General features: G+C 46.2%; 1 protein-coding gene across 3 annotated transcripts in view; it reads right to left on the reverse strand.

Moving 5' to 3' along the window:
• MATN2 (matrilin 2) overlaps positions 1-13,820 on the reverse strand; it is a 138,713-nt gene extending 124,893 nt beyond the window's left edge. For all 3 annotated transcript variants that reach the window (XM_024756584.1, XM_024756583.1, XM_024756581.1), the window contains exon 1: positions 13,679-13,820. In XM_024756584.1, the coding sequence (XP_024612352.1) occupies positions 13,679-13,820 (142 nt within the window). The remainder of the gene's footprint in view (positions 1-13,678) is intronic.
• Positions 13,821-13,935: the final 115 nt, after the last annotated feature.

Consider the following 13,935-nt stretch of genomic DNA (forward strand, 5'->3'; position numbering starts at 1 on the left):
ACGCTAAGTGAAAAAAGTCAGACACGAACAAATATGGTATCATTCCACTTACATGAGGTATCTGGAATAGGCAACACAGAGACAGATAGTAGAAAGGAAATTCCTGGGGGATGGAGGGGGAGGGATGGGGAGTTATTTCTTAATGCGTAGAAAGTTTCTACGTGGGATGATGAAAATGTTCAAAACGTCCTGGAAATAGACAGTGATGATGGTTGCACAACAGTGTACATGTACTTAATGCCACTGAATTGTACACCTTTTTTGGGGGCGGGAGGTGAAGTAGAAAAGAATAGCTTTATTACTTTGTCAGGCAAAGGGGGACACAGTGGGCTCCTGTCCTCTAAAAACTACGTGTCCCCTGTATACTTTAACATGGTTCAAATGGTTAATTTTATTTTATGTATATATTAAGACAATAAATAAACAAATAAATAAATCCAAAGGATGAGAAAGGAGGCCAATTATTTGAACTATAGTGCATTAAGATATTAAAAAGAAAAAAAATTGTGGATATAGTAACATACTGACTTTAAAAAATTACACTAAATAACAAGATCAAAAGATGGGTTACTAACTAGTGTAGTTCTGAAGCAGTGGTGAGTGAAAGCACTATTTTGAGTTATCTCTCACGACTGTAATGTGCTATGAACAGATCTGTGATCTCTATTGCTGAGACGATACTGCTACGGCTTTGTGGTTTGTGGTTTACGATTATAATAGAAGGAAATGCTAAGTTGCAGTTAGAGGTTAGTGAAAAAGGATGTTATTTTTTTCTCATCCAAATTACGGACCCACTGAAGTCTATCCAAGGGATCTTTGGAGGCCCATGGACCCCAGGTTAAAAACCTCTCAATGAGATGATCTCTAAACTCTCTTCTAATTAAAACGGTGTGATCTAGCGGTGATTTCTGGCTCATCTGAATATTATGGATAAATTAACATCTCTGATAAGTTTTTTTTTCTTATCTGTAGCTGGGGATTATTATCAAATCTGCCTCTCAAGGGCTTTGTGAGGGAAAGGGAGGTAAGGAAAGCATGAGAAGCTTTGTAAAACTGTAAAGCGCTGTTGTAAATGCTAGGTAGTATCAGGGAAACCTAAGAGTCCATGAAGATGTCTGCCCCATCCCCTGCACGCCCATCCCCCAGGGCTCAGGGTTCCTTCAGAATTTTTGCTCAGATCTTTGTGAACTATGGGAACAAAACACTGGGCCCCCTTTGTTAAAGAATACCATGCCCCGTGTAAAAACATAGTTTTATGAACTATAATGTATGCCAGCAGATTCGAAAATACAGACAAATCAGATCATTTTAAGGAAAATACCAATTATTAAATAGACGCAAGAAGAAACAGAAAACCTAAACCCACTAATGACTCTTAAAGAAATTGAATGAGTTGCCAAATATATCCTCTCTACAGAAGGCATCAAGCCTAGATGGTTTTAGGTGTAAGTTTCACTAGCTCTTGAGGACGTCTTCTCTCACTGATCCTATACAAATTTCCCCCCAAAAGACCCATGCTGCCTGAAACTGTGGAATGTGTACCAAACCCTAAAGACGTGTGTTCCTTTAATGAATGAATAAATGATAAAACTGAGGCAAATTATGAAACGAAACATAATGTATTAGAACCAAACTATTTTGGTAGAGAAAAACAGCTAGGTAAAATGCGTGGTCTACCTATTCCTTTTCATTTTGGAGACAAATTCAAGTTTGATTGGAAGAGGGGCGTCAAGGAGCCTGCTACCTTCAGCGGTTGGGACAATCACACACAGGACAGCCACAAGACGTTGGCACCAGTGCATACGGGTGAATGGTACCGTGGGAGGAGGGGATGCTTCCCAAAGATATAAGGATCCTTCATCTTTTAGCACAGCGCCTGGAACATGGGGACTCTCTTAACATATTTATTCAATGAATTGATGGAGTAGACTGGAAGAAGGCCCAGTGTCAGGCCTGGGGAATTAAGAGCTGGAGATGGAAAGCAGCCTCTCACAGGCTTGGCCAGACCTGAGCCCCTTGGACAGGATTCCTCTGCAGTTTACTTCATGGTCCAACTTGACTTTAAAAGCCTCAGGGGCTCATCCTCCCAGGGTTTCTCATGGCCAAATGCCCCTCACTGCACCTACTCCATCGTGCCTTTCCAAAGGCCCCTCTGGCTCTGAGCCCAAGCGGTCAGATGTTTACGTTCCTCCTGTTTCTCCCCCAGCCCCTTCCCCTGCACCAGCTCTTTGTACATCTGGCCGTCCAGCTTCCTCTTTGATGTTCTCACTCACTGACTGCCTGCGGGCTTACGATAACTTCTCCCTCCTCCTCCTTTCTCAGCCCCACCATCCTGTGAGCCGCCAAAATACACACACTGCCCTCCTTTCTCCTTTCATCTTTCCCTATAAATCAGCCTCCTCTGGATATACTGAAAGGAAGCTTGTCTGAGCTAGTGGTTTTAATTCCTGGCTTTTGAAAGATCTTACCCGGACTTGGTTTCACATCCTGGCTAGACTACACTGGTTTCCCATCTGCAGCCCGAGGATATTGGCTGCCCAACCCCCTGGGCTTGTCCAATCTGCTTTAAAGACTCAGAAATGTGGTAAATTAATAAGTAGCACACCACTGAAGTCTTTGAACGTGCTTCCCTGGAGTACGTCAGTAACAGTTATACCACCCTGAAAGGGAAGATAAAGGGAACAGAAAGGAAAAAGAGGCTACTTAGGAACATGTCAGAGAAGACATACTGTCCTCCACAAACTGGGAAAGCAGGAAGCAAAGCAGCTTGTTACGGGCTGAACTGTGTCCCCAAAATTCGTAAGTTGAAGTCTACTACCTCAGAACGTGACTGTATTTGGAGATAAGGTCTTTAAAGAGGTGATAAAGATTAAAAGAGATCATTAGGGTGGGCTCTAATCCAATATGACTGGCGTCCTTATAAGAAGAGGAAATGTGGACGCAGACAGATACAGAGGGAAGCCCATGTGAGGACACAGGATGCGGGTGGCCATCTGCAAGCCCAGATGAGAGGCCTCACTGTAACTGAGCAGGACCCTATGGGGCCTTCCTGGGACACACCCCTCCCCATATCCTCTGCTCTAGCTCCTCTCTGAAGTACCCAGATAATAGTATCTCATGCATATTTCCTGAGCTTTTCAGATACTAAAAATCACCACCCAAACAGAAAAACTTAACTACTTGATAATCATCAGCAAGTAGCCCCCAGACCTTCTGGCACCTAAGGATTGATAATGTTAACCACCCTGCTACCTCACCATCAACAAATAAGGGAAGTGTGGATGAGCTGATCCCATGCTCTGGGACGCCCCTCCTCACCTGGCCCTTAAAAATGCTTTGCTGAAACCCTTCAGGGAGTTCAGGGATTTTTCTGGGCATGAGCTACCCATTCTCCTTGCTCGGCTCTGCAATAAACCTTCCTCTGCTCCAGACTACGACGTTTTGGTGTTTGGCCTCACTGTGTCTCTAGGACACACACTTGCGTTCGGCAACATCACCAAGAATCCAGTCAGCTGGCACCTTGACCTGGGACTTCTGGCCTCCAGAATCATGGGAAAATAAATTTCTGTTGTTTAAGCCACCCAGTCTGTGCCACTTTGTTATGGCAGCCCTAATAAACTAATATATAACTCAAGTCTCCATAATATTTCCTCTCAAGAATACATGAAATGTTTATGGATTGATTATTCAGGCAACATTTGAACTAGCTCTCCTTGTATCAATATTTTCAGTATCTAATAGTCATTAAATATTTAGACATGAATTTTTAAAGTAAAGATGATTATTCTTTATAATCATTTCAAAAGAATATAAAATATCTTTTAATATTTTCAGTGGGGACTTGGAGAAAGATACAGAAAACATTTCATCAAATTTGCAAATGATTCAAACTTGCTAAGTTAAGGAGGAAAAATAAATGAGTTGAGAATGATGAACCTAAATGAAGAAGATAAAATTTAATACAAAGAATTTTAAGTATTCCACCTAAGTTTAAAAAAAATAGTTTGGCATTATCAGGGGTCCCCAACCCCTGGTACCAGTCCACGGCCTGTTAGGAACTGGGCCACACAGCAGGAGGTGAGCAGCCAGTGGGCGAGTGAGCGAAGCTTCATCTGCCACTCCCCATTGCTCCCCATCGCTCCCCATCACTCACATTACCGCCTGAACCATCACCCACCCCCGTCAGTGGAAAAATTGTCTTCCACGAAACTGGTCCCCGGTGCCAATAAGGTTGGGGACCGCTGTGCTATATGATACTAAGCCACCTGTAATAAAAGTTTAGTGACTTTTGTTGACTGCAAGCTCTACGTAAATTAACCAAAAAAGCCAAGGCAATATACCTGTAATCATTCTTTCACTCATTCGGTTAACATTGCCAGAAGTGAAACCCAGGTATTCAACAAATTATACGTTGCCATCACTAAAAATTTCGCAGTTTCTCCCTTGTTTAAAAAATGTTATTTCAAAGGCTCCTAAGGCAGATTTTTCTTGGAAAGCAAATATTTAACTTTTTTTTTTTTTAATAGAGGAGAAAGTCCTTATCTTTGAGTTCATTTCCTAATTCTGCAAGCACCTCCCCAGAATCCTGGAATGTGATAGTTTGCAGATGAGAGGTTTATTTAACCCCCTGCACACAAGGCCTTCAATATCCCTGAAGCCTGAGGAGCCAGCTCATTTCTGGGGCTAATCCAGGGACTACAAAGTTTCATATGGAAGAAAAATCTGTCTCCTTAAAAGCACAGGTATTGGGACTTCCCTCTTGGCTCAGTGGTTAAGAATCTGCCTGCCAATGCAGGGGACACGGGTTCGAGCCCTGGTCCGGGAAGATCCCACATGCCACAGAGCAACCAAGCCTGTATGTCACAACTATTGAGCCTGCGTTCTAGAGCCCATGAGTCACAACTACTGAAGCCCACGTGCCTAGAGCCCGTGCTCCACAACAGGAGAAGCCACAGCAATGAGAAGCCTGTGCACCCCAATGAAGAGGAGCCCCCACTCGCTGCAACTAGAAAAAGCCTGCGCGCAGCAACGAAGACCCAAAACAGCCAAAAATAAATAAATAAATTTATTTATTTAAAAAAAAGCACAGGTATTTGGGTCCGCATCTCCTCTTTAAGGTCTTAACAAGTCTAAACTCTGCCATAACACAGCCTTCAGAGAGCCCTTCATCTTCACTTTTTTTTTCAAACTAAACATCCTCAGGTCTTTCAACTCTTTTCCGCATGCCCTGGCTTTAGAGACTTTTCCTCTTTGCCCATTTGTTGGTTCATTTTCTCCTTCTCCAGGAATTTACTGAGTGTCTGTCGTGTACCTGGCATGTTACTAGCATCGCCAATGCAACACAGACATCAACGCCAGCGATCAATCACTGCAAAGGCTGACAAGCTCTGGGCTGGGACAGATGGGCATGCTGCGGGGATGTGATGTGGGGTACCCCAACCTAGAAGATTAGGGCTGCTTCCACACATAGACCCGAAAGATGAGTCCAATTCGGTTGGATGAAACAGAGGAGGTAGGATTGCCAAAAAGGGTTTGAGCAGAGGAAATGTCATGTTGGCTTCTCCAACCCCGCCTCTGCTGCTCAGTGGTTGCACGACCTCGTGCAAAACATTTAACCTCTCTAAGCCTCAGTTTCTTCATCTGTAAAATGGGGATAATAATACCATGAAGGGAAGGGTGAACTGCCTAGCACAGTGCCTGGCACATAGTAGATGTTTCCCCAAAACGGGCAGCCATCGTTACCATTGTTATCATTATTTTCATCAGGTGGGGAAACCTGGGACACAATTGGCTCCAGAGGGGTAAGGTTGTATGCCTCGCCCCCCAAGAACAGCAGCCATCAAAGAGGAGAAAAGAACAGTGGCTATGTCACCCACCAAGGGGACGTCCTCCACCCCATCCCCCCACATATACACACTGCAGGTGCCAAACACATGAGCAAGCTGAGGATCAAACATCCTGGAACTGAAGGAGGGAGTGAATGGAGAGGAAGCGATAATGGAAAGTTATGGAAAAGGAAGGGGATAAAGAGTTTACTAGAGAAGAGAAGGTGAGAGAGAGAATCTGTAAAAGAAGAATCAAGTTATACATTCATTGGGTAGGAAAACTTTTAACTCTGTGGCTTGTTAGAAGTCAGATACTAATGGTTTTTGGAGTTTTCCCAGTATTAATCACAAGACTGGAATGAAGAATTCACTTCATACAGTTTCTAAAAATTGAATGATAACAGAGACGTTAGTTTATACCTAAAACACAGAGCACACGCAGGGAGGGATGAGATGAGATGTACTTTCTGCATCTGGGCTGAGCAGCAGCCATGACAGTCCCTCCATCAGGTCCATAATTCCGTCCCAACCGTATTACACAGGATGCATAGAGGGGGACTGATAAATGGGGGGGGCGGGTGATTTTACTTCAAAGGGTTTATTTTATTTATTTATTTTTTTGCGGTACGCGGGCCTCTCACTGCTGCGGCCCCTCCCGTTGCGGAGCACAGGCTCCGGACGCGCCGGCTCAGCGGCCATGGCTCACGGGCCCAGCCGCTCCGCGGCATGTGGGATCCTCCCGGACCGGGGCACGAATCCGTGTCCCCTGAATTGGCAGGCGGACCCTCAACCACTGTGCTACCAGGGAAGCCCCAAAGGGTTTATTTTTTTAAAAGCCTTTGCTACAGGACTTCCCTAGTGGCACAGTGGTTAAGAATCTGCCTGTCACTGCAGGGAACACGGGTTCGATCCCTGGCCTGGGAAGATCCCACATGACGCAGAGCAACTACACCCGTGCGCTACAACTACTGAAGTCCGAGCGCCGTGCTCCGCAAGAAGAGAAGCCACCGCAATGAGAAGCCCGCGCACCACAACGAAGAGTAGCCCCAGCTCGTCACAACTAGAAAAAGCCCGTGTGCAGCAACGAAGACACAACGCAGCCAAAAATAAATAAATATAAAAAGCCTTTGCTATAGTTAAAACAATTCGATAAGCTCTACGCATCAACCTTCATTTTTATAATCAGTTCTAATGATAAAGACACACGCCAGCCACTGGATTCTTTAGATATGTGTTAATCACTGTGCTGTAAGAGGCTTGAGTCCCCCCGCTTTGCTAACTCCCCTTAGGTAGAAAAATGTTAGCAGCTTATTTTTAAAGCCCCAGAAAGGGTTGATTGACCTGGCTTACAGTTTGCTTATACTCTCCAGCTGCAATTTTCTAAGCAAATCTTTTTCATCCTGCATCTGGCTCGTGCCCCACAGCACCTCTTCCTAAGACCTTTTCCTCCTGCCCATCCCCACCCCACCTCCCAGATTTCTCTTCTGCGAAGGTTCTCAAACTGAGGTCTCCAGAAATGCAATTTCTCAGGCCCCAACCCAGACTTACTGAATCAAACACTCCAGGCATGGGAACCAGTGGTCTGAGTGCAGCGAGCCCTTCAGGAGCTTCTGACACACAGTGAAGTTTGGAACCATGCACAAGAGGATGAAATCAGCCACCTGTACGCCTCATCCTCTCAGGGGTCCAACACACGCGCGGAGCTTTCGCCGTGGGCGGGGCCAAAGCAGGGGCTCGAGGTCGGCGACCCCGATGTTTCCCTTAGGAGCAGCTGCAGCTCCAAATACTGATGGGTATTTCCTGTTCTTCTTAAAACTCCCGGTCGGGGAGCCAGCTCGAGTGTGAGGTGCCTTTTTCTTTGCTCAAACACACATCTCCTGAGTCACGCATCCTCTCCTGGGGCGAGGGGCGGGGGCAGGGGCGGGAGGTCACCTTTTCATTCTAGGTTTTCAGAAGCCTTAACAAGTTTGCCAGATCGCTTTACTTCTCTTTGCCTTGGCTTCCTCGTCTGAAAATGAGATAAACCAATAACCACCATGCAGTGGGTTTTTTTTACAGATCAAGTGAGCTAGCTTGTCCCTGCTCACAACAGGGGCTCAGTACCTCCAGAGGTGTCATGAGACATGAAAAACAGTCCCTTTCTTCAAGGGTGTACAATCCGGTACTAAAAACAAGGCAAGTACAAAAATAACCAGAATAGGAATCCTCGGGTATGTGCCGTTATTACCCCTCAGAATAAGGCAAAGAGGGTTGACACCTTGGTAGAGGACCTGCAGCGCATGTGGCCCATCCCGGGATGGGAGGGTCCTGCCTGGCTGGCAGCGGGAGAAGGTGGCATTTGGCCTGGCCCTGGCTGATAACAAGCCTTGGCCAAGGAAAGATACTCCAGGTAGAAGGAAGAGGGTGAACAAAGCCCTGGAAAGCTCAAGGAAGGAGACAAAAGTTGTATCCGTGACAAAGTGGCTTCAGGGCATGTAAGACCGGTGGCCTCAATGGGTCTGTCCTTCCAGAAACCAGAAGCTCAGATGGCTTCTGGCATCTGCTTTTCCTCCTTCACTGAGGGTGCCAACAAATGTCAATTAGGAGGATTGTTTCAGGATGTGGAAATTCATTTACTGTCAGCCAATGCTTGAAAATGTTAATAATTATCAACCTAGGCGAAAACCTCCATTGGCAATACAGAGCAGGACATTCTTACGCTTATGCCAGCCAACTCCTTCAGCCACATTGCTAATTTAGGCGGTTTCAGCTCCTCATACAAAACACATTTTTGCATTTTTACCCATGTTTTGATGTCAGGTTTAACTAGAGATGTATGCAGAACTGAAAATAAATGCCTCCTAATGTACTGTGGTTTCCAAGGAACAGAATTTGGGGCTGTATAAAGTGAGTTCTTAGATTAGCTTTATTAGCTTTATTTTTAAGTAGTAAATTAACTGCTATGAAGAAATTTCACTAAATCCTGTGACCTCCGCCCTCGCACACCTCTGGAATTTTTCCTAGCAGAGTGTGTCGGGGGAGGGAGTGTCAGCTCCCACCATCCCCTGAACACACTATGGGGTCATCCTCCTTTCAAATTTAATTTTTTTAATATTAAAAAAAAAAACATGAATTCTTCGTGAGTGCTATTGATCCAAAAGGGGAATCTATTATAGGGAGAGGAAGTAGAAATAAAATGAGATAGGCTGGTAAATTTAGAAAAGAAAGCACATGTCAACAAGACTTGGTAAAAGACAGATGAAACAGGGGAGCCAGCGGGCTGAAGCGCAGACAGTTTGAGTGTGTGCTCTCATTCCAGGAGTGAGGGGAGTCACCAATACCGTGGGAGTTTGGGCAAGGAGGGTGAAGGTTTCCAAAAAGGCTGATATGCCCCCACTGGTTGCCCTGGCGACAGGTCCACCCCCATATGACTGTGATACAGTAAAGAGAAAAATGTGCACAAGCAAAGCAGGCAGCAGTTAAGGATGGCAAGCAACAGGACTTCCAGTTAGCACCACCTTGAGGGGAACTTAGGGAAGAGTCTGGGAGGGGACGGGTGCCAATGATGCAGGATGGGTGCAGAGGGAAGAACCTGAAGGCTTCCATGAGCTTAGGCTCTGCGTACAGCACACCCTGCGGCTCCGACTCCACCAGCCGGCATAGTTGCCTTGAAGGGACTTTGAGTTGGAGAATGTGCTCACTGGTTTTCCTGGTGGCCTGGGACTGCAGGCTCTCCCTGCCCTTTGCCCCAGCCCTGGAAGGCTTAGGCAGTCCAGATGGCACAGTAGGGGGTAGAAAAGGAGTCAGCAGTGATCGCCACTGTTGTCAGCTGAGAGTCCTCCAGGGGCTCCCACCCCTCCAGCATGAAGCCCAGACTTTTCGTCAGAGCCCCTGAGGTCCTAAGTGAGCTGGTTCCCAACTCCTCTGGGCTTGTCCCCAGCTCAGACCACCTGCCTGACAGACAGGGTGGCCCCGATGGCTTCACCAGGTCCCGCCTCTCTGCTCCATCCTCACCCCTCTCCTGCCAGCTCCTCCCCCAGCTCCACGTGGCCTCAACTTTCCCTAGGAATGCTTCCCGAAACCAGCCATTTACGAAGTGTGGTTTGGGGACCCCCTTCACAGGGTCCATGAGATCAAAACTATTTTTGTAACAGTACTAATGTTTGCGTTTTATACTCTCTCTTATGTGTGATCATCGTTCGAAATGTTTATTGATGTGGTTTTAGATCCCACATTGCAGTTAACCTTTAAGGAACTACCATTTGTCAAGTTTCGGTGTCCTATCGGAGAATATCCATAATCACATGAAAAGGCTATTAAAAAAGTCTTCTTTTTCTGACTACATGTCTGTGTGAGGCCATAGTTTCTTCATGTAACCCAACCAAAACAATATTTCATGACAGACTGAATGGATGAGAAATGAGAATCCAGCTGTCTTTAATTAAGCCAGACACTGAACAGATTTGCAAAAATGTAAAATCCTGCCATTCTTCTCACAATTTTTTTATTTAGAAAATATTATTATACAAATATTTTTACTTACATTATGGTTAGGTTATGGGTTTATTATTGTTATTTTTTTTTATTGTTATTTTTAAATTAATTAATTAATAGGGTTTTTTTTGTTTTTGTTTTTTTGTGTTTTTTTTTTTTTGCGGTACACGAGCCTCTCACTGTCGTGGCCTCTCCCGTTGCAGAGCACATGCTCTGGACCCGCAGGCTCAGCGGCCATGGCTCAACGGGGCCCAGCCGCTCCGCAGCATGTGGGATCTTCCCGGACCGGGGCACGAACCCGTGACCCCTGCATCGGCAGGCGGACTCTCAACCACTGCACCACCAGGGAAGCCCCTAATTAATAGTTTTTAAAGTTCTCCATTTCAATCTCTGATCCAGTAAACCTCAGTAGACTTAACCCACAAAAATAAAAGCTCTTTGGTATCCTCAATAATTTTTGAGTGTACAAGGGTCCTGAGACCATCTTCTCATACTGAGCCTACAGCAGGCAGAGTGGAGCTGTCACTTAGCTATGCCTCTACCATTGCACACCAACTCCACCAAATTAATGACCTTTTTACATGTCTGTCTCCCCCACTGCACAAGTGCTTCCTGATGGCGGTTGTTCTTTAACCCCCTCATGTCTGGCACAAAGCAGAAAGTCCAGATGAATGAATGAAGTAGAAGGGAAGCCCATGTGGACACACATCACAGGCTACCGCCCGAGCAACGTGCAAACATTCATAGGAGGGCAGGCAAATATCTGCATTATTTTTTTTTAACTGGATCAAGTTGTTACTGGGCCTCTGACTTGAATTTAGACATAAATATAAATATTTTTTTAAAAATCAGAAAATTCAAACGAAAAATTAACCTAAGAAAGAATTCTGCTTCTACTCTGTTAAACTTTCAGAGACACCCCATGCAAGCAAGTAACTGGGGAAATACACCATGCAGTGGATATCACAAATACAGCCAAAATGATTTGCCACAAAAAAAGTGACCACGGCAAGGACCACAACAAGCATAGCTTCTCCATCTCTGTTCGCTGTCAAAGGTAGACCAAAAGCAGATGGCACTAGAGGATCCAGGCCAGAGTTGCGGTGTTTGCCTTTGGTTTCACGATTCTCACTCACTCACCATGTTCCCAAGTCCAGCAGCCCTCCAGCATGTCAGGGAGCGGCTACGCCATCCCCTGGTGGGCAGCGATGTGCCATATCCCATCCCCCTCTTTGTCCCTGACACATTCTCCTACAAAATGAGAAAATGGGAGGGGGAGGATACTGGACGTGGGATGGATGCCCTTAGCAAAACAGGATCTTTTACCTCCGAAGACAAGGGGTTTCTACTTCAGAGCATGAGCTCAGGGTGAAGAGAGGGCAGTGAATGCTGACAACTAGGGGACGCCCCGTGGCGGGGGGAGGGGGTATGAGAGTGTGTGAGTGTGTGTGTTTGTATGCATGTGTGTGTACAAGTATGTGTCGGAGGTGGGGAGAGAAGAGAGAGAGAGAGAGGCAGCGGGTGGGGACGGCATGGGGGCAGAGATATTTGACACCAAGAGGAGTATGCTTTTCTGGCTAAGAGTGTAGAGGCTCATTCCGAAAGCATCCCCATCAGAAACCCAACTGTGTAATCGCTGCTGCTGATCTAGGAATCAGGCATTTCCAGCTCTCTCTCTCTCTCTCTCTCTCTCCCACACACACGCCTACACATCTCTACCACCTCTGTCTTTCTAGATAGAGAACTGCTGCTGATCTAGGAATCAGGCGTTTCCAGCTCTCTCTCTCTCTCCCACACACACGCCTACACATCTCTACCACCTCTGTCTTTCTAGATAGAGAGATAGATGATAGATAGATAGATAGATACATACATACATAGATGATAGATAGATACATAGATAGATGATAGATAGATAGATATGTTTACCATATGATGGTATATGTTTATCATCTTGAAATTTGTTTTTAAAAAAACCCTTTAGGGCTTCCCTGGTGGCACAGTGGTTGAGAGTCCGCCTGCCGATGCAGGGGACACGGGTTTGTGCCCCGGTCCAGGAGGATCCCACATGCCGCGGAGCGGCTGGGCCCGTGAGCCATGACCGCTGAGCCTGCGCGTCCAGAGCCTGTGCTCCGCAACGGGAGAGGCCACAACAGTGAGAGGCCCGCGTACCGCAAAAAAAAAAAAAAAAAAAAAACCCTTTAATCAGCGTACTAAATATCCCCCAGTCCTTTCCACATTTGCAGAAGTCCTATGTTTATGTCACTATGGAAACAGATTCTCAAGAGACTAAAGACATGGAGGGCCCAGCATCATGGAGTCATTGTTTAGGTTAACACCGTAAAGATTCTGACCTCTCAAAACAGAGCTTTTGGTTCCTCTGGTCTCTAACTGTCATTTCGGATGCTGAAGCGACCAGGCACTGGGCAGTTTTCTCAGTGGCCTTCACAGGGGGTGAGATTTTAGGGAGTACAAATATAAAACACAGTTTTGGAGAACAACTTCATGGAATGATGGTTGTGGTAAAGCTTTCATTCACTGCATAACTATAATTTACATATATTAATTACCTTGCTTTCTCCTCACAAAAGTATTCCAAGGTCAGCATTAACATTCCCATTTTATGGATGAGGAGACTGAACCTCGGAGAGGTCATGTTGCCCAAGTGTACACACTTGGTCAGTACCAGAGCCAGGTCTATGAACTCAGGTCTATGCCAAAACCCACCATCCTTCCACTGGCCAGCCTTCCTGCTAACCCCCCACATCCTAGGCTTTCCAGAGCCCATGTTTAGAACCAGGCCCATACATCTATATTCTGTGTGTTTTCAGGACCTTTCCTTCCTCTTGGAGAAAGAAAAGAATTCACCTGAAGAAAACACGTTCACTGGGTGAGCCTAACAGATTCTCTAACATTTTCCATTTCTAATATCTTGATTCCACCTCTCTTTTGTGCCGGCTCGCACCTTCCCCAAACCCGCCTGCTCTACTTCTCATTCTGCCAGACAGGGAAGCATTATTAACACAGATTAGCCAGACAAATCCAATAAAAAATTCTCATAACACCCTTGTCCAGGTAAGTCCAACCAGGACTTTTTCAGATAAAAACTCAGTGCCGTTGCTTATTGGAGACAAGTCATGAGCTTCGGATTCACTGAAAAGCTTTGCAATAGAAGAGGTTTAATTTCATTTGAAAACCCGTGTACGAACACATTCTCAACTCAGGACGCACTCATTGCCAATGAGATGCCCTCTCCCCCAGCACGCCCGACACGGGACCCAGGGCTGGGAGAGCTGCCCCGACGGACACCCATCCCCTGGTCTGGAGGTCCACCCTCGACCACCTCTTCCTACTTCTGTAGGTGGAGCCCCGTCACTCACCCAGGAGGGCCGTCTGAGGGTGGGTCCGAGCATGTCTCCCTCTGGAGATGGACCTGGAAGGAGGCCACTCCCTGGCCTCAGCGGGTAGGAGGAGGACCTGTCCGAGGATCAGCAGAAAGCAGCCCACCAGCATCTTTTGCATCTTCAAGAAGAGAAAGAGGGAAAAGGCTGTACTCCCGGACCGGGGCACGAACCCGTGTCCCCTGCATCGGCAGGCGGACTCCCAACCACTACGCCGCCAGGGAAGCCCAATAGAA

Source organism: Neophocaena asiaeorientalis, unplaced genomic scaffold (assembly GCF_003031525.2).
Source record: "Neophocaena asiaeorientalis asiaeorientalis breed wild unplaced genomic scaffold, Neophocaena_asiaeorientalis_V1.1 scaffold29, whole genome shotgun sequence".
NCBI lineage: Eukaryota > Metazoa > Chordata > Mammalia > Artiodactyla > Phocoenidae > Neophocaena > Neophocaena asiaeorientalis.